General features: G+C 33.5%; 1 protein-coding gene across 1 annotated transcript; it reads right to left on the minus strand.

The window, feature by feature from the left end:
- Positions 1 to 16,444: 16,444 nt before the first annotated feature.
- On the minus strand, positions 16,445 to 16,799 carry LOC149537718 (LOB domain-containing protein 1-like). The gene has a single exon (XM_089801641.1). The coding sequence runs from the start codon at positions 16,758 to 16,760 to the stop codon at positions 16,503 to 16,505; it is 258 nt and encodes an 85-aa protein (XP_089657767.1). The 5' UTR covers positions 16,761 to 16,799; the 3' UTR covers positions 16,445 to 16,502.
- Between the last annotated feature and the right edge of the window lie 5,413 nt (positions 16,800 to 22,212).

Raw genomic sequence — 22,212 nt, forward strand, 5'->3', positions numbered from 1 at the left:
TATGGAAAGAAGAATCCAGAAGTAAGGGATAGGATCTTTGCTGCAAGAGTTAAAGTTTATGTTGATTATGAAAATATGCCCTACTTTTCTTTTCAAAGAGCTATGACTAGTGCTAGGAGTAGATGGACCAAACTGCTTGAATCTCTTAAAAAGTTAAAACCACATAGTCCCATTAACTTGGAGGTAGCACTTCATAGGGCTCCAAAATATTTAGAGTTAGGAAGCAGGCCAGACCAGAGTTGTGGTGTCCCCTAACCATGCAGCCTCCAATGCTCTTGTAGCCTTTGTATGACATCAATGCTGATAGACTTGATAAGCTTTAGGAAGATCACAAAAGGGAAGTGTGGGAGAGAACCAGAGGATTTTACTACACTTTCAAGAGCAACAGAAAAGGAAGGATAGAGATTGGAGAGTTCAGGTCATTAACAAGGAAGTGCAATGCTTGAGGACAAGCATTAGTTTAGTAGGGGGAAGATGATGAGACCAAAATTTGCCTTTATTTTATGATAGTTTTAAGATACTTTGTTGATACTTTATTTTATCTTTGTCAAAATATTTGTGGACCTATGTTTACCAAACCTATGATAAACCTATGGGTAGAAACTATGCAATCTTTTGCTAATATTATATATAGTATGCAATATTTCATATAGTTATCAAAATGTGTTTTCTTATATTTGAATTTAATTTGATAAATGTTTATTTGCAAACATGTCTTTGTATTGAAACTAACTTCTTAATGAAGACTGAAAGATGATTGGAGGAATTCAAAAGTTAAGCTGCAATAGCATTCAAGGAGAAGAGAACACAAAGGAGCAACCATGACGGATGAAAGTTGCAACGGTTCCAGAAGACACAGAAGTGAGTAAGGAGGAGCTATGAAGACTTATTACCTTCTCTACATTTATTCTTTGGTGGGTGGATGTTCAGACTTTATTGTTCCTACCTTAAGCCATTATTCCTTCTTCTTGCCTTTAGTTGTTATCCTCCTATTTTCTCTCTTGTAGATTTAAAGCTAGGTCATTTACTTTTCTGCTATGGAATAAGTGTTGATTTTCTATATATAGGAATCAACCTAAGTGTGTTAAGTTTTTAACTAGTTAGAAGAAATAGTTTAAGAGAATAGACTATTAACTTTTACAGTTGTGTTTTTATAGTTCTGTGTTATGTAATGAATATCTGAAATCCAATGAAATAGTTTTTGGCTTCTCTTTTGTGTTAGTAGTTTAGTGAAGCTGACCAAGTGGGCCCACTTGGAAGGTGGATTAGATTAGGATAGAATAGATTTATTCCCAAGCATTCTTAGTTTCATAATTAGAAGTTTTAAGTTCCTTTTTGTAGCGTCACACTTTGTGAATGTTCCTAGAACATATGTGAGAACGGTTATAGTGGATGAATTGAGTTGGAATATTTGTCATCCTTTCATTGTATTTCCAGCATTCATAGAGTTAAGTGTGTTAGTTTCCTACAACAATAGTCTAAGTTCTTTTCCTTGCATTTTACTTTCCTGCAACATAAGCTTAGTGACTCATTAAGAGACCTAGTGCACATACTATGCTAACCATTTCAAGTACACATCCCTAGGTTGACAAGATTAAATGCACCTCATAGTGGGAAAAATAGTCCTTAGTTTGAATATATTATTCCTAAGCATAACCTAGAGCATGATTATGATACACCTATTGTGAGGCAGACCAGGTGGACCCCTAATTAAGAACCTCCATTAGAAGGAGATAGAAAAATAAATAACACGGAAGAAACAAAAAAACCTAGCAAAAATAAAACCTCATTAAAGATGAAGATAATATCCTAGAATGTGAGAGGGCTTAATAGCCCCAGGAAGTAGTATGAAGTTAAACAAAAGATCATTGAATTTAATATTGACAAGATTCTTTTGCAAGAAGTGAAAATGACATAGTAGGTGTTCTCTAGAGTGTCTAACTGCATCTGGTCAAGAGCTAAATTTGTGTATAGTGGTGCAAATGGTGCTTTGAGTGGCATAGCGATTTAGAATTTGGACAGGGCTATGGGCAGGGTGATTCTCCTTAGTACCCATTTTGAGGTGATGGGATTTACCTCCCAAGCTAGTAACTAGAATTTGTTTAACTTCTATGCCCCTAATACTCACAATGGTATGCTAGTAGTCTAGAATGAAGCAATGAAAGTGGTAGATTCAATGAGGCAAGATAAAATTTTATGTATGGGAGACTTTAATACTCCTCTATACCCTTCAAAGAAAATGGGAAGCCTAGAACACTTCTCTGAGAGTATGCATGACTTGGAGGGCTTCCTTATGAGGAATGATCTAATTGATATTGACCTTCAAATATCATCTATCACATAGTCAAATAATAGAATGAGGAACAATTTGATCCAGGCTAGGTTCGATAGGGCCCTCATCCTAGCCGGCTGGGACATTCTCCTACATACCTCCTTAAAGACCACTCTATTCTAGTTTTTTCATGGATGCAAAATAAAACTAATAGATTTAGGCCCTTCAGGTATGAAAGCATGTGGCACTCACACCCAAAGTTCAAGGATTGTATTGCGTGATCATGGAATAATCCAATTGAAGGAATGACTATGTTTCATATTGCTAGGAAACTTGAGAGAATTGACAAAGAGGTTTGAGGATGGAGAAACTATTTGTTTGGAAAAATTTTTGAGGAAAAGAAGACTATTGAGAAGAAGTTATAATCTCTTTAGATAAGTCTAGTAGAAGGTAATTCATTCCCTAAACATCAACACGAGGAGAGAAATTTTTAGGATAAGTGGAAGATTTTTCTAACACGAGAGGAAATCTTCCAGAAGTAGAGATCTAGGGTTCAATGGTTGGAGGAGGGTGATAGGTATATGACCTTCTTCCATAGATTAGTATCAATAAGAGAAAATATGAACACCTTAAACCTATTGGTGAATAGTAATGGTTAGGAAATAATGGAGGTGGAGGGTATTGAGGATTGGGTCAATAACTATTTCCAGTGGATCTACTACACCCTATATAATTAGGTCAGTAGCAACATGTAGGAAAGTATTTTAAAGTTAGTGAACTTGATGGTGGGTGACCAAATGAATGAGGCAATGATTGGTAAGTTCAAGGAGTAGGAGGTGAGAAAGGAAGTGTTTAATATGAACCTGTACAAAGCCCCAAGACTTGATGGGTTTCCCCTAACTTTTTTGAGGAATTCTAGGAGATCATTAAGTATGATATTATTCACACTATGAATGGCTTTGTGAGAATATGCAAGTTGTTGAAGGAACTTAACTAGACATTTATAGTGTTAATACCTAAGATGAACGACCCAAGACTTCTTGAAGAATTCATACCCATAAGCCTCTACAACATGATCTATAAAGTCCTCACCAAGGTTATGGTTAACCACATCAAGCCCTTCCCAAAATGATTTATAGGCCTACACCAAAATGATTTTGTCCTAGGGTGACATATTCTAGATGTGATCATCACCATGCACGAGGTGATTCACTCTATGGGGAGGAGTAGGAATCTAGGTATGGCCCTAATACTTGATATATCCAAGGCTTATGATAAGGTCAGGAGGGAATTTCTTTTATACATTTTGACCAAGTTAGGATTCAATGAGAATTTCATTAGGATTATTAGGGCTACTATTAATATTATCAAGATTTTAGTTTTAGTCAATGGAGCCCCTAGATTCTTTACTTCCTCTCAAGGTCTATGGAAAAGGTGTCCCCTTACCCATTCATCATTGTGGCAGAGGTGCTAAGAAAATATTTAATGACACTAGCTAATTCTAGCAGAATAAAAAGGTGTAAAACCTACTTCCTTGCATCCCCCATAGGTTATCCAACAATTTGTTGATGACACCTTCTTATTCATCATATCTTTAGTCCATGACACTAGATAGTAGAAAGCAATTTTGAATTAGTATGAGAAGGTTCAGGGAAAATTCATAAATTATCAAAAAAGAAAAATGTATTTTTTCAACAAAGACACTAGCTTGAGGAATAAAGTGACTAGAATCTTGGATCACTAGGAGGTGAGTCTTTTGGATACCTATCTTGGCCTTTCACTCATGATTAAGGAAGTATCCACATAGTACTAGAATGGATTGGTTGAATGTTTACAGGGGAATCTTGAAGGCTAGAAAGGAGAAGTCTTAAGAAGTGTGAGAAAAATCCAGCTTCTCTCTACCTCTTTGTAGGGCACTCTAACATACTTCATTTCTATTTTTAAACTCCTAGGAAGATATAGAGATACTTCCAAAAAATCCAAAGAAATTTCTTGTGGTCCAGATTAGAAGATAAGACTAGAATGAGTTTGGTGAGCTAGGAAAAAGTTTTTTGACCTAAGACCCTAGGGGGATTGAATATTAGAAGGATAGGGCATTTGATGGAGATTGATGAACTCCTTGAGTAATTGGTAAAATATTGTGAAAGCCAAGTATCTTATAGGGGAGTTGTTGCAACATCAGCTATGGACCCATGCTCTCCCCTAGAGTTTAAATATTTGGAACAACATGGTGCACATCTATAAAATTTTGAAGATGAGTACTCACTGGGTGGATGGGGATGGAAATAACATTGACTTTTGGGAAGACCAATAGATACAAGATTACCCCCTCATGTACAAAAATTTCCAACCCTTGAGAGAGGCTTGTATTACACATCATGGTACTTTGATTTGAAGTTATATCACTCCCGATAGGCAATGGAAAAGAGTTTATAATCAAGAGAATTCTGGGACAAGCATCACTTTGGATCTCCAAAAATGCTCCATAATTATCACATCCCTTCTACCTAATTTGTGACTCTTTGGTTTGGATACTTACCACCTCAAGGGACTTCATAGTGAAATCTGCTTACCTTTGTTATCTTTGGGGGGATGTGGCCCTAAGGGATTGGAGGAAGGTTTGGCACCCATGGATCTTGCCAATTAAAATATTTTTTTTTGGTGGATGACCCTCCATGGGACAATTCTCACCATTGATAATCTTCAAAAGAGAGGATGTTAGTTAGCTAACTATTGTGTGTTATGCTATAGAGAAGTGAAGTCTATTCCACACCTCCTCATTCATTTCCCTTTTGCATCATAAGTCTAGAGGGGGATCCTTATGTTATGGGAGGTCCAATGGTGTGTCAATGAGAACTTACATCAATTTTAAAACTGGGATGGGTTATCACCCGTATCTTAAAACCTTATGGAGAATAATTCCCTCATATGTTTTGTGGAAATTTTGGAAGGAGAGAAATAAAAAAATCTTCAAGGAGAAAGTTACTCCTAGTTTGGTGGTGGTTCAATAGGTAACAAGGATCTTAAATGAAAGTAGTGGAATCTGGTGGTCGAAACTCCCCTTCAATCCCTCGGGAAGACAAGATATGAAGTGGCCATTTACTTTGGATTTAAGCCCGATGGTAGAAAAGTTTGATAACCCTAAAGCTATGACTAGGAATAGAATGACTTGGTACCCCTCTCCTAAAGCTTGGATAAAGCTTAACTTTGATGGGTCAGCCTTCGATAGGAGGATAGTGATTAGGGGTATCTTCCAAAATAGTATTGGGAAAATGGTGATTGCCTATACTAGGAATTGTAGAGGGGGGTGAAGCCTGGCTTGCTATGGGGAATGAGAACTATGAGAGCTAGAGGAATTATTAGATTGATAATTGAGGGGGATTCAATATTGATTATAAAAGTGGTGAAAGGAGAGGACCAATGTAGCTAGAAGATCAAAATGATAATAGAAGAAATCCACACTTTAATGGAGGGGTGTCAAGAGGTCCACATGGAGCACATCTACCATGAAGGAAATGGAGTTGTGGATGACTTGGCAAAATTTGCCACAATGTCACAAAAATAAAAGAATGGGATGATGTTAGGCAAACCCATCATCAACTCAAGTGATGGTGGAAAGAGAGCATACTTCTCCTAATGCTTTATGAATCATAAATTTGATCTTAGGCAAGATTTCGTGAAGATTTTCTTTTGGGATTCTCTCACTGGGAGCATTAATGATTTTTGGAAAAGGACGAGTGGCACAAATTTGATCAAAATTAAAAAACTATTAGGAAAGGTTTTCAAGGAAATTTTTACCAAGCCTCACTCCAATTATAGCTAGCGATGGTTAATTTTGAAAGGAAAGGTACCAATCACACATGCCACTAAGAGATGGATTTTGGAAACTGTGAAACCTTGTGATCTTATGATGGGTTTTGGTTGCCTTCACATTTCTAGCTTAAATTTGAAATCCTTAATTTGTCATGGCTATCAAAATTTGGTTTGAAAAATGGGGATGTTGGAAGACTCAGAGAAGTTGGTGATTGAGCTTGTGAAGAAATGGGTGCTAGCGACCACATTGAACCAATAGAGATTGAGGGTTACATTAGAAAGAGCGAGGCTTCTTGGATTTACCTATGGGAAGGAGGATTTTTTTCATTCATAGAAGGCATGGAAAAGCATGGTGATCACATCTCCATGAAATTCATCAACTCTTGGACTAACAAGAAGGTAAACATTGATGGGATGATATTTGAAATAATGGAGGAGCTCATCACTAAGGCTGAAGAGTTATCCTTGGAGGGCAAGCATTAGCATAAGCAAGCTAGGGTGTTTAATGAAATGAGTTTAAGGAAGTTGTTTCAACCTAAAGAGGAGCCAGTTCATAAAAGAGGTGGGTTCTCTAGAGAGGATCTACCAAAGCCCTAGGATGTCGTCTGTTACACCATTATGCGATATATTACTCTTGAAGTTTGTTTCTAGGTATTGTACTACTCCCACTTCTCCATTCTCAATCACTTCAGGAACCATGATTTGATTTCCTTTCCACACCTTATTCTACATTCCATGGAGGACTTTATTTTTAAGGCTAGGAAAAAGAAAGAGGAAGGAAAACCCTTCTATATCATCCACCAGGGCTTCATGCACAAACTTTACAAATACCACCTTGCCATAAACTTTCCTCTTTTTGTTAATCTTCTAGCTAATATTACTCCCCAAGTCTCCTTAGATCCTAGCCGTAGCCCAAGCTATAAAAAGACCACAAAAACCCTACTGAGATAAATATAAGTGTCATTGAGTTTGACACAAACATGGGGAGGAGCAAGAAAACTGCTAGGAAAGTTAGTAAAAGGCTCCAAATGGAAAAATTCAAATCCCCCCCAAATAGGAGTTTATTTTTGAGTCCATAGAAAGAGAGAAAAAGCCCACCAAAAGGATAGTGCCTAACCCTTCACACATCTCAGACACCCTCAAAGTCATCCAGTTCCTGAATAGAAATAGGGGGGAGGATATCACCACCCATGAAAGAAGCTCTCAAAGATGAGGGAAAAAAGGGAGACATAGCCATGGACAAAGCCAAAGCAAGGATTGGCTGAAGAGGTTGGAGAATTTGATGAAGGAGCTTGCAGATAACCATATTAGCATTTGTCAAAAATTTGGCACCTTAGCGAAATTTACCATGTTTAGGTCATGCACTCTGCTACCACCACTCTCTATTTTATACAAGTGAACAAGGACAAGAAAGATATTGCTAAAGAGAGTAAAACTACCTACTCCACCTATGGTTTCTTGGTGAAGGATTGGCTAAAGATGTTGCTACATAAACCAATTAAATAGGAGGGGGTGGATTTGAACAGGGATGAGGTTGAGGAAAAGAATGAGGAATGGGGAAATAAAGTAGGCAATTAGTCCATGTTTCTTTATTTTTTACTTTTTTCATTATGTTTTGGATCTCTTTGAACTTGGTGACCTATGGGACTTTTTATGTTTATAATCATGAACTGGACTAGTAGCAACAATGAGTTCTTATGCTTCTGGTATAATTTTCCATATTATATGCTTATTAGGGATAAGATTATTGATAAGGGTTACTCTTTTTTGGAGTTAGCCTTTATTTGATTTTTGAAGCATAAAACTAATATTTGTTAGATAAGTGGGAGGTGACTTCTGACTCTCCTTCAGCATTTTTGTACTTTAGGGTTAGTCTACCTTTCTTTTGGTTGTTATCTAATATTTCAAAAATAGTCTTGTAATATTTTAATAGAGAAGACCCCCATATGGTAGATCATAAGAAGTGATCAAAATGATAGCCCTAACAAGCCCTTTATTGCTACACTAGTGAGCATTTTATGGGTGTCATTGTTGGATAAAATTGATTAATTGTGTATTGTATTTGATGTTACAAAAATATCATATCATTATCAGTTAGTGTATGTCAAGATCATTCAAGCATTGAAGAGAGTTTTCTATGGCTACCGAGTAATCCAAAGTTTGCCTAGTTTAGAAGGTAGTGTCTACCAAATTCACTCAAGTGCCACAGGAAAGTCTGTGGATGATGAGTGTTAACCAAGATCACTTTTTTAATGAAGAAAATGTTGGATGGAACCAGTGCTGACTGAGCTCACTTGGTTACCAAAGGAATTTTATAGTATGTAGTGTTGATCGAGATTCACTTGGTTAACACAGGAAAATCACTTTTGAGTTAGTGTCCACCGAGCAAGGTCGACTATCGAAGGATTTTCTTATTTTGGCATATTAAGTTTAATTGATTTATCTATTGATTCTAGCCGACTTAGAAAATGAATTATTAGTTAATCTAAGTTATATTCTAGCAAACTTGACAATGTGAAAGATATAAGTAGAGGGTCAAGTTGTGGGCTAGAGTGTGCAAAGTGGAATGTGAATACATTAAAGATTTGATAATGCTAAGAGGAAGTGAATCATAAGGATACATAGAATATTATTGTGAAGCTAAAAGGATACATTTGATCAGGAAGGGTCAAGTACAAGATAGAATAGCTCAATCTTTAATCAATAATTTAGTTGCATCGAAATCAGGTTCTTTCATTATTACTCTCTAACCATTGTAGTAGTGATCTAAATCTCTTAATAGAGTTGGTTTAACAACCATTTGTAAATCCTCTAACAACATAGCAGTTCTATTGAATTGTCTAAAGACTTCTGACAAGGCCACTCCTAATAGAGTGTTTAAATCCTCTAACAAGGTCAGACTTAATGGTGTGTTTTGTAAGATTTAACAGGGTTGGTTCCTAATAGGGCTCATTTTAGAAGAGTGAAAATAGTAACTAGTTGCAATTGGTGGTTTTTCCTAAATTGAGTTTCCACGTTAAATCTTGGCACGTCACATGTGTTCATGCTATTCTTTTCTATGTTTGCAACTAAGTTAAAGTAATGATAATCATAGATAACATCTTAAGATCTGCATGTTAGTTAATTACCAAGCATTCTCAGTGCTTACCAAGTTACAACATTTCTTTGTTTGCTGAGCATCAACAAAATTAAGTTTTGACATAATTATTTTACTAAAATCTATGGGATCTAAGACATATTTTTATTAGTAATTGATTCACCCCTCCCCTCTCAGTTACTCCTCTTATATTTCCAACAATTGGTATCAAGCTGTTGGTGCTTGTAGAAAAGGTTTTAAGGACCCAAGCTAAAGATTAGGATGTCTTACAAAAGAGAGATTTCCAAGTTGAATAGAGACAATTTTGCAGCATGGCAAGAACTTATAAGGTTACATCTAGCTACTATTAGTAATTCAAGTTGTAAATATCTTGATACTAAATACACGACTTCCACTAGAATATTATTAGTTGAAGATATTGCTAAAAAGAAGAATCATAACATTATGATGATTGATATTGAATTTGCTCTTAGTTATGCTGAATTTGATGAGGTAAAAGACTAAAACTACTCATGAAATGTTGGCCAAGCTGAAAGACATCTATGGAGGAGATGAAAATGTAAGAAGAGCCAAAGCAAAAAGTCTTAGAGGACAGTTTGATCAAATGAAAATGAGAGAAGATGAAAACATTGCAAAATATATGGAAAGAATCAAAGCTAGTTTAAGTGCAATCAAAGCATCTAAAGGAGACATTGATGACATGACTATTGTAAGAAAGGTACTCAAAACTCTTCTTCCTATTTATGCAATTAGAGTGTCTTCTATTCAAGAAATGAAATGTGATCCAAATAAAAAAAATAACCTTCGATGCTCTAGTTGGAAGATTGACAACTTTTGAATTAGATAACTATGTTCCTAATTCCAAAAATATTGAGTTTGCATTTGAAGCCAAAATCTCACTCAAGAAAAAGAGAAAGAAATCAAAGGCTAGTCAATTAGGAAGTGAAGAAGAAATTGAAGAAAGTTCTAACAGTGATCTTTAAATTGTTGAAGCCCTACTTGCAAAGAAATACTCTAAAGGTAGAGGAAAGTACAAAGGTAAAATTCCTCTAATTTGATTTTCTTGTGAAGAAGTTGGTCATATTGTTGCTAGGTGTCCAAATAGAGAAAGAAAGGATGAAAATAAAATTCATAAGTAAAAAGGCAAGAAGGAATTCAAAAATTACAAGAACTACAAGGACAAAGGTAATAAATCTTGTTTTATAGCTAAAGGTTCCGATAACAGTGAAGATGAAATGGTGTATATTGCTGTAAAAGATGAATCTGATGATGAAGGAGACAAGATGGAACTTATCTCTCATGTTAGAAAAAATGATACATGGATTATTGATAGTGGATGTTCATATCATATGATTGGAGATTTTTTTTTTTTGAAAAATTGGAACATTATGATGGAGATACTGTAAGATTTGGAAATAATGAACCTTGTTGCATAAAAGGAAAATGTTGTATCTCATTAACCAATGAACTTATATGTGATAATGCTTATTGGGTTGAAGGACTAAAACATACTCTATTGAGTGTGGCACAGTTGAATAACATTGGATTCAAGATAGAATTCATGGACGAAAAGGTCAAATTGCTAGATGAAAAAAGAAATCTGGTTGGTTGTAGCAAGCAAAAAAAAGGTAACCTATTTTATCTTGATCTCAGTGAAAGTTCATGTTTGATTACTCATATAGAAGAAATTTGGCTATGGCACAAAAGATTATGTCATGTAAAATTTGATATTCTAGTTAATATAAACAAACACAAATAGGTAAGAGGTATTCCTAGTTTGAAGAAACCTGATATGGGTCTATGCAAAAATTGCCAAATTGGTAAGATGGGAAAGACTAGCTTCAAAAGCAAAAACTATCCTTCTAAAGAAGTCTTAAAACTTGTGCATACAAACTTATGTGAACCTACTGGAATACAAAGTTAGAGTGGAGAAAAGTTTTTTATTCTTTTTGTTGATTATTATTCTAGAATGATGACTATAATGTATCTAAAAGAAAAATCAGAAGCTTTTCAAAAATTCACGTGGTACTTGGCAAGAGTAGAGAAAGAAACTAGAAAGAAGTTAAAATGATTAAGATTAGATAGAGGTGGTGAATTCCTCTCAAATGAATTCAATAAATTATGCATTGCAAAAGGAATCAAAAGACAAGTATTGACCCCTAGTACACCAGAGCAGAATGGTATAGCTGAAAGAAGAAATAGACCCATCATGGATTGTGCATGAACATTGATGATAGAAAAAAATGCTGCAATCAAATACTGGAAGGAAGCTATCAACACTATAGTTCATACTCTAAACCAAGTATAGCTCAAGAAAGACTCCAATCAAACTCCTTATGAATTATGGTATGGTTAAAAACTTAATGTAAGTTACTTGAAAGTATTTGGTAGCAAATGATATATCTTGAAAGAATCTAGAAAAAGAAAAATTGATGTCAAAGGTGATGAAGACATATTTCTAGGATACTCCCACAAAAGTAAATTATAAAAATGTTTGAATCTATCTACTCATAAAATCATAGAAAGTGCACATGTAAGAATTGATGAGTTTGCATAAAAGGGTGAAGAAGAAAGAAACAAAGAGCCAAAGGATTATAGAAGATTTGTTTACTATGAACCTGATACCCTACCAAATCTATCTGAAAGAAAGGAGGCTTTACCTCCTGAGTTGTAAATAGTGCAACCCGAGTCACAGTCTAAAGGACCCAAGTTGCAGTCAGAGGCTAGCAAGCTACCACAAGAGCAAACCAAGTTTGATGGACTTGAGTCATAAACAATGGGACCTGAGGTTGATGAAATTAGTGAAACTCATTCTAAATCCAAAGAACCTATGTTTGCAAGATATGTCAGAAGGTATCATACAACTGATCAAATCATTGGAGACAAATTTGATGGAACAATGACAAGAAGCAAATTGAAAGGTACATGTTTACTTGTTGAATTTGAACCTAGAAATATTAAAGATGCATTGGATAATGAAAGTTGGGTTGAAGTAATAAATAAAAAAATAGAACAAATAGAGAAGAACAAAACTTAGACTCTTGTTCCTAGACCCAAGGATAAAAATGTAATTGGAACAAAATGGGTGTTTAGAAACAAGCTAAATGAAGATGGAAAAGTATCTAGAAATAAAGAAAGGTTGGTATGTAAAGTTTATTCTCAAGAAGAAGCTATTTATTATGATGAAACCTTTTTCCCTATTGCAATATTAGAAGGTGTTAGAAGTTTACTTGCTTATGTAGTTCACAGGGGATTTAAAGTTTATAAAATGAATGTTAAATCTACATTCTTGAATGGAATTCTTGATGAGGAAGTTTACATCGAACAACCATAAGGTTTTGTAGATCCTACCAAAAGAGACATGGTCTACAAATTACACAAGGCATTATATGGTCTCAAGCAAGCTCCTAGAGTTTAGTATGAAAGAATTCATAATTACTTGGTACAAATTGGTTTTCAAAGAACAAATGATAACAGTAGTCTATATATAAAAGAATAACCAGACAAGAAGATTGTGTCAGTTAAAATATTTGTTGATTTGACATTATTTACAGGAAATGATGACTTGTGCAAGGCATTTTTAGAAGAAATGAGCAAGGAATTCGAGATGTCTATGTTTGGAGAGATAAAGTTCTTTGTTGGATTATAGATTCAGTAGAAGAAATATGGTATCTACATTACTCAATCCAAATATATCAATGAGATACTAAAGAAATTTGGAATGGAAGACTCAAAACCAGTTGGAACTCCTATGTCTATTGGACATAAGATTTCCAAAAATGATGATTCCAAAGAGGTAGATCTGATCACTACAAATCAATGATTGGAAAACTATAGTATGTAGTACATACAAGGCCTAATATTGCATTAGTAGTGGGTATGGTGGCAAGTTTCTTAGCAAATTCCAAAGAAAATCACATGATGGCAATCAAAAGAATCATGAGATATTTGAAAGGTACTGAAGAATATGACCTATGGTACACAAAAAGAGGCAATTTGGACTTAAAAGTATTTACTGATGTTGATTGGGCAGGAATTATTGATGATAGGATGAGCACTAGTGGTGGAGCATTCTTTCTTGGTAAAAGACTAGTGTCTTGGACAAGCAAGGAAAAAAATTACGTCTCTCAATCCACAATAGAGGCAGAATATGTGGCAACAACAGTCAATTGTTTGAACATTGTTTGGTTCAAACAATTGATGGCAGGAATGAAGATAGAAATTAAAGATCTAGTAGTCATATACTATGATAACACCAGTGCAATCAATATATTAAAGAATCTAGTAATGCATACCAAAATAAAACACATTGCTATAAAATATCACTTCTTAAAAAGAATTAGTGCAAGATAAAGAAGTCAAATTGGAATATGTGAATACAAAAGAACAAATTGCAGATATATTCACCAAGCCATTACCTAAGGATGCATTTCTATATCTAAGAGGTAAGCTAGGGGTCATTCCCCTATCTGAAGCTCACTAAATGAAGATTAATAATGCATCAACCATAGCATGTTAAAAATCAATCAGTTGGTGCAATATTGATAAGGGCATATTGAAAATGAATCAGTACTTAAGGTACACTGAAATTCACTAGACATTATCTTTGGCATGTGTTCTTAAAGAGGGAGAAGTTTACTATCATATCTCATAGATTTTTTTTTAAAGAAAAGCTATTGTAAGAGGGAGAAGTCTTCTATCAAAAGAAGTTGCTACAAATAGAATTTTTTTGACAAAGGAAGTTCTCATGGATATGAATCAAAATGAAACTAAAGAGATGTTCCTTACTTTATCCTTGTTCCAAAAATTTCATTGTGTTATGACATGTTGTGTTGCCCTCAATGCCAAAGAGGGAGATTGTTTGATATAATTGATTAATTGTGTATTGTCTTTGATATTACAAAAATTTCATATCATTATCAGTCAGTGTATGTCGAGCTCATTCAGGCACTGAAGATAGTATTCTGTAGCTATTGAGCAATCTAGAGTTTGCCTAGTTCAGAAGGTGGTGTCTACCAAATTCACTTGGGTGCCAAAGGAAAGTCTGAGAATGATGAGTGTTAACCGAGCTCCCTCAGTGAATGAAAGAAATGTTGGATGGAACCAGTTCTAACCAAACTCACTCGATTACCAAAGGAATTTGCTAGTATACAATGTTGACTAAACTTCACTTGTTTAACACAAGAAAATCACTTTTGAGTTAGTGTCTATCGAGTAGGGTCAGCTATCAAAGGATTTTCTTATTTTGGCATATTAAGTTTAATTGATTTATTTATTGATTCTAGCCAACTCAGAAAATGAATATTAGTTACTCTAAGTTGTATTCTAACCAACTTGACAATGTGAAAGATATAAGTAGAAGGTCAAGTTGTGGGCTAGAGTGTACGAAGTGGAATGTGGATACATTGAAGATTTGATAATGCTAAGAGAAAGCAAATCAGAAGGATAAGCATAATATTCTTATGAAGTTGAAAGTATACATTCGATTAGGAAGGGTTAAGAAAAAGCCAGAATAGAGATCTATAATCAACAATTCAGTTGCATCCAAATTAGGTCATTTCATTGTTACTCTCTAGCCATTGTAGTAGTGATCTAAATCTCTTAACATAGTTGGTTTAACAACCATTTGTAAATCCTATAATAAGGTGGTAGTTCTATTGAATTGTCTAAAGACCTCTGACAAGGCCACTCCTAACGGGTTGATTAAATCCTCTAACAATGTCACACCTAACAACTTGTGTTTTATAACCTTTAACAGGGTTGGCTCTGAATGAGACTCACTTCAAAAGAGTGAAAACAATAACTAGTTGCAATTGGTGGTTTTTGCCAAATTGGGTTTCCACGTTAAATCTTGGTTTCATATGTATTCATGCTATTTCTTTTCTATGTTTGCAACTAAGTTAAAGTAATGATAATAATAGATAACATCTTAAGATCTGCATATTAATTAATTACTAAGCATTCTCAGTGCTTACCGAGTTACAACATTTCTTCATTTTCTGAGCATTGGCAGAATTAAGTTTTGACAAAGTTATTTTACTGACATCTAAAGAATCTAAGAAATATTTTTTTAGTAATTAATTCAGCCCTTCCCTCTTAGTTACTCCTCTTATATTTCCAATAGTCATACCCACCGCAGTTTTACCTTCACCTTGGAGGGTTTATGCATTATGAAATCTTGTGGTATGTGTTGATTACTTGTTTGTGTTTCAATCATGCAAGTAGATGTTAGATATGATATTACATGTTGTTACATGATGATGAATGATTAAGGGTAATGTGGTGAACAATATTTAGCATGGATTAAGTTTGAATTTGTAAAAGATTTGAAGATTCTAATTCACCCCCTCTCCCCATCTCAACATCTCACTTTCCCATTAGATTTCCAACAGTAAGTTTTTTTAAAAGTCTTGTGATGAATCCAAAAGGATCTCCCTTGCAAGACAAAGATAAATATGAGATGCATTAGTTGTGCAAGAGAAGATAGTATTTTATTTAGTCCACCTAACAAATTTGGTTTAGTTGTACACATTAAGAGTGGTTGGAGAGAAAGTATTAATCATGAAAGGAACATTTTTTCAAAAAGAAAATGCTTTCTACTTTTGTTGTAGAGCATTTTCCTAGGAATGAAAAAACATATTATCACTCTTTCTAGAGTAGAAGTTTAATATGAATATTTTTACAAGAGTCAAATATGTAAAGTAGATTTTTAAATATCAAGTGTGAAATCTAAAGTGATTAGTTTGAAGTCAAATTTAAGAGAGAGTGATGAAAATATTAGATTAATTCTTCCTATTAAATAACCCTATCCAATCTATACAAAATATTTGCTGACTATAATTCTTTCTAAAAAGATAGTTATATAATTTATTACAATATTATTTTAAAAATAATTAGAAAAAATAAAATTAAATAAAATCCTCCTTAAAAAAAATCAAATAAATTATTTAAAAATAAACAAATTTCAATACTTATTAAAACTAAATATTACCAAATATTAGATAAAAAATAAATAAATAAATAACAATGGTGAAACAAAACTCATGATAAAAATCTTTCCCCAAAACAATGTATTTTTACATTGCATCTCTGAATTTCAACTACACTATTAGCATATCAAAATTTTGCAAGATCTTGTTGAAAAAAGAACACATTGACACATCACAATTTTTTTTCCATTTATGGATTTTATTTGCCTCTTCATCTAAAAACACTAAAGGATGAGGTCTATGGAGGCAACCTATGGCTAAGTTTGTAGAATTTCTTTGCAGATGGTGCAAATATATCAAAATAGGCATGGATTCAGGATCTCAACGATTCTCATAATCGAAACGGATCATTATCATCATCCTGCAAAAACTTTAGGGGATCCTTATGCTGTACTAATAAATTTCCCGCTTCACCGCCGTTACAAAATCCGGTCATCAGAGACACAAGATTGGACTGTTCATGGAGCAGATCTACTTTGGCGGCCGCCAGTTGAGATCGAAGATTTGATATTTGCTTCTGCAAACGGCAAACTGCGCCAGCCGAACCGTAGATTGGATCATTCTTTCTCGCATTTGCTTCATACACCATGCTTGCAACACAATCTGATCTCTTCTCATGATCTGGAATGCTCTGTAACATCAAAATAACGAAAAAAGAATCACCGGATTCGATCAGGTTTCTTATATTTTCCCCTTATTTGCCCAGGGTTTCCGCCATTTATATGTGCTTTGTTCAAATAAATTTTCATTTTGTTGCCCTATATAATCCTATATCTGAGAAAATGAATCAGTACAAAGGCAGTATTTTGATCGAAAAGAAAAAGATAAAACGCATTTGATCAATACCTGCAGGGTTTTGACAATTTTACTTGTTCTGAATAATTTGTGTACTGCTACAAATTTTTCTGGATCATTTGGCGGAAAATAAGGAGCAAGCACGCATTTTTCTCCGCATTTTCTTCTTTGAATCTTACAAGCTGCGCAGGGATAAACAATTCCAGACATTTCTCTTGTTTCTCTTGTTCCAGCCGATCTAAGCGGCAAGAACGAATTTTTGCACGGATTTTAACAGTAAAGCTAGAAGTGCAGAGTCGTATTCAAAGCTGCAAGTAAATATCTAGAATTGTAAGAGATGAGATCGATCTTGACTCATAAATAGATAGAATATTTTGCTGCTGGCAAGCATTCGGGGAAACTGCAGGTGTGTAAATTGTGCTTAAATTGAACATGCTCGCCATGTGATGCTGAAATTTCACCGTACTGTCTACCCACAATACTAGCCGAATGTTTGAATTTAAATTTATTATTATTATTTACATCAAATATTCATCTAGTATGTTCCATGGAGTTGAATTTTAATTAGCTACTGTTCACAGTTAAATAAGCAGATAGATAATTTTGTGCATCCAGATTTCAATTTTATTTTTCATGTAACTTTTGTAATTATAATTTCATTTTTCATAATAAATTCTCTTTGTTTTTCACCATTTTATTAATTGTCATAATTTTTAAATATTTATTATTAACATATTTTAGTATTTATTTATATTCAAATTTCAATATAGTATCTATATTTTTTTTTGAGTCTACTTTAATAGTTTATGTATCAACATACTTGTTTTAAATATGGACAACGCTACATTTTAATCTATTTTCATTATTTATTTTTTAAAATTTGATTTCAATTTAAAGATTTGTAATGTCACTTTAGTTTAAATTCATGGGTGTAGAATCTAAGTATACAAGATTTTGGAACACAAAAGTAAATAAAGCCTTATCAAATCTTTCTATTGATTATTGTGAACTAATAGAGTGCATTTTAAAGTGATTTTATATAGTATGTTATATTTATGGACATTCTATTTCCAATCCAAATAATCTCTAAATAATATAAGCAAATCTAGAAGGAAGGGAAACCTAGAGAATCACTAGTAAGTAAGAATTATATTGTGAGATTGCATCATTATCCTAGGTGCATACTGGATTCTTGCATATCCTCTTTGTTCTTTTTTCACAATTGTTAAATTATTATACCTAGAAGATTGACCAAAATAGAGCCAACCCTTTGTTTGAAGTTCTCAAATGTTCTCCCTTAACACCACACCTCTTTAAACACAAATACAAAAAACCTAGAGATTTCTATGATAACTTATTTTTATAGGCTAGATTCAACTATGCATGCTAGATTCACTTCTACAAGCATATCGAGTTCAACTTTTGCAAATATAGATTTACACTAAAGAAGATATGATAAATTTATATTTTTAAACTCATTCACCTTTGGATGAAGAGGTGTAAATAGGATAAAAGATAATATAGATTCTTTTATGAATTTGTAGTCATTCTTGACAAGTAACATGTTTTCTAGATGTAGACAATTTTCAATTCCCAACATTTCCTTCAAAATATTCAAAGACCATCCAAATTTTAAGCTAAGTATTACATTTTATTTATTTACAATTTTATAAAATTTATTTGTTTTAACAAGTTAGTAACATAGGGTGTAGCTTCTGTCCATCAAATCTAAAATATAATTACATCCAAAATTTTACTAAAAGATGTTGTCTGCACCAACTTATCCACATTGAAATCCATTAATCTCTCATCCAAGTAGACCAAGCTAGTTCACTATCAATTCATGAAACTCTCCAAAATGCCCTTAAATATACTTTGGGAGAATATGTCCAAATAATGCCTCAAATATGCATTATTTTTTCAAGTAGAATGAAAAAATAATACACCCATGGATACCCTCCTATCATAGTTGGAGATGGTTGTTGGCATGGCATCCCTCCATAGATTATGAGTATTTTTAATTACTATTGTGTTGCATGTATTTTCTATCTCAACACATTAATGCATACCATGTAATAGAAGAATCCAAAATTATATTATTGTGTATATGCCCTACCCCCAATTCCTTCATCATGCTCATTAAGAATATTACACACATAGTTAAGAGGGAATACATATTGAAAAGGACTTTCTGTTCCTCTAACACCTCATTTAAGCATCAAGATAACCTCCTCTTTACTACAACTCTACAAATCCCATCTCTAAAAAATAATTTCTTTTATTATACTCTAATTTTTCTATGAACTATCAACAACTTGAAAAAGAAATAGCCTTAAGATAGATTAAAAAATCATAGATTATCTAATTGGATAGGCTACACAAAAGAAAACACATGTATATCAACTATAATAATCTTATCTAAATCTAGCCCAAAATCTAATCAATCTAACACCACAATCATATGTAACTAACCAATTCCTTAGTTGGACAAAATAAATAAACTAAACATATGCAATTCTTGGCAAACATGACAAAAAGAGAAATCTCCTAAATTATGCATCCCTTGCAACATAACCTACACCCATGTCTCTAAGATTATCTGAATGGCTCCTATCAAAGTTCAATTTCATCCTACTTTCTTGAAGGGATTTCCACTTTGTTAAAAAGTAAAGTTTACCAATAGACTTAGGGGGCAGGGGATGAATTAGCTCTGTGCCTAATATAACTTAAATTAATATTTTAAAATCCAATTCTAATAACCAAAAAATGAAGCAGCCATAAGATAAGAAACATGAATAGTGATACAAATATTTGTTAACTAGGGAAACCCCAGTGGGAATGATGCCCACAAGATGATATACTGGTATAAAAGTTCCTTGTAAGAGGATGTGACCATGTTAGGAGCCAATTCAATAAAATCACTACAATTGAGTCCATGTGGATAGTTAGCTAATCACTACATTGCCTTGGGCATGTAGAATATGAAAATGGAAATGAACTAAAATATAATCAAACCACATCTAACCAAAACCCAATTCCTTTAAAATCTTACCCTATAATAAGCCTTAGTAATGCCCAGTTTGAGATTCATTTTTTTCAGTAGATTGGATAATAAATAAATGTCCTTGTACACAATAATAATCCACTTCATATTATTCCTAAAAAGAATTAGGCTACTCTGTTCTAGGGAATAATGGATGGGAAAAATGTACTCATTCTATTAAGACTCACATTGAGAATGATTTTATAAATGAAATTAAATAGAGAGATTATATGGGAACTATTCAAACAAGTACAATTCAACTTTGAGGAATTACTATAATATAAGCATTGTTTACATCCTTCATAATTCTAAACATTTTCCTTCAGCCCTCTACTAAGCTTCAAACATCTTGGTCAATGAAACTCTAAATTTAGTGCCACAATCATTATACTATCCTATTTCTTCACCATATTTAGTATTTACTACACAATCATTTCAACCCATTTTGGGCCGAGCGGGGTGAAACTAGTCTCCCTTGGGGCACAGGGAGATGACCATACTACACGTGCGCCATTCAATCTTGGGGCGGTCTCAAACCCGAGACCATAGTGATAATCTGTGACCTCAGGCTCAACCACTACCCCAGATGCTCAATCCTTGTTAAACATTAGTCATTCCTATATAGATATTATTATTGATTATAATTGTTAATTGTAAAATAAAATTATAACTTAAATATACACTTATATTAAAATATATGAAAATGAAAACCTAATATTTAAATAACTAATAGAAATACCAATATCTATATAATTATACTCCTTCCTTCTACGATGCATTTTCCTCCCCTCCTTGATCATATATATGTACACATTTTTGTTCAACATAACGAATGGCAGACCGAAAACATTGTGATCATTGATCTGTCTGATTTTTATATATATCTGATTTTCATGGTACCCATTCATCCCACACTATGCTGAACAAATCTGTAGCTTTCCGTTTCTTTGGTTGTGTAAAATGAGAGAGCACACAATATTGTCCTTTATAATTGACAGCTTTGAAAAGAAATATTGTAACAGCTATAGCTGTCCGCTGGCTGTAAAATGAATGTTCAGATGTATTAATCGTCAAAGCTGCAATTCAAAACTTTGCTTTGTACGCCTTTGAGAAATTGTTGTGGTTTTGATAGCAAAGTGATGAAGTACCGTACGAGTTTGTCTCAATATGTATTGTAAGTGACAAAACTGCATACATCAAGTGAAATGGAATATAACGTGGACAATTCTGCCGTTGAGGAATATAAAGTTTCTTTGCATTGAAAATATGGTATCTTTAGGCTAATCAGAAAAAACAAGTGTGTTTAATTTAAATATTAGATAGATGACGTTGATTGTGGAAAAATTGAGAACATTATTTAATTTCTCACAGAATACAATCTAAACACACAAAATGTGAAATAATGGTATGTCTCACAACGTACATTGAGGTAAAATATTTCATTTGTCAAACGGAAGCACATTTGTCTAAAAAGAAGATTGGGATCTTGATATTAAAGACATAGTGTTGATGGGTTGACAAAAAGGAAAATAGGAAATGAGCATTGTTCAGAAATGAAGAACCTTTAGGCCTCGTTTGGTTGGGGAAGATGATTTTTTGACATAACCAGGTTATCTTATAACCAGGTTTTCGAAAACCTGGTTTTGTGGTTTGGAAAGCCAATGGTCCGCTTGGTTGACACGGAAGATGAATATACTGTGGACCCCACAATATTATTAAAAAAATTGGCATAAAATTCAAAACCTGGTTTTAATTTCGAATTCCACCTTTTTGTTGGAAGAAACTTCTTCCAATTTTTGACCAAAATTGGAAGATGAAATTGAAAACCAAGGTATAATGTTATTGTATTTGTTGTGGGCAATATACTATTGCAATCACTTCTACTTAAATAGTGATTAATCTTTCTTATTTCAATCAATCATATGTATTTTTATTTTAGAACTAGATTTTTATGTTTTCAAATATATATATGGTAGATTTTTAATTTACAAAATCCATAAAAGTATTTTACTTCAATTCTATTGGCTCACACATTTGGGGTCTTATAAGGGCGGATTTTTAGGAAGCATACCCTATTGTACAATATTTTCGGAAGCATGAATATGTGAAAATTTGAAAGAGATTAAATACATTTTAGTAATATTTATTTTATAAATAAGATTAATATTATGACAAAAAATTAACGACTTTAACATCAAATTGA

Source organism: Cupressus sempervirens, chromosome 9, assembly GCF_028749045.1.
Source record: "Cupressus sempervirens isolate cs-2001-9-10 chromosome 9, ASM2874904v1, whole genome shotgun sequence".
In the NCBI taxonomy this organism is placed as follows: Eukaryota; Viridiplantae; Streptophyta; class Pinopsida; order Cupressales; family Cupressaceae; genus Cupressus; species Cupressus sempervirens.

Coding starts and splice junctions, on each gene's coding strand:
- LOC149537718 (XM_089801641.1), bottom strand. CDS start 16,760: ATGGTGTATGAAGCAAATGCGAGAAAGAATGATCCAATCTACGGTTCG.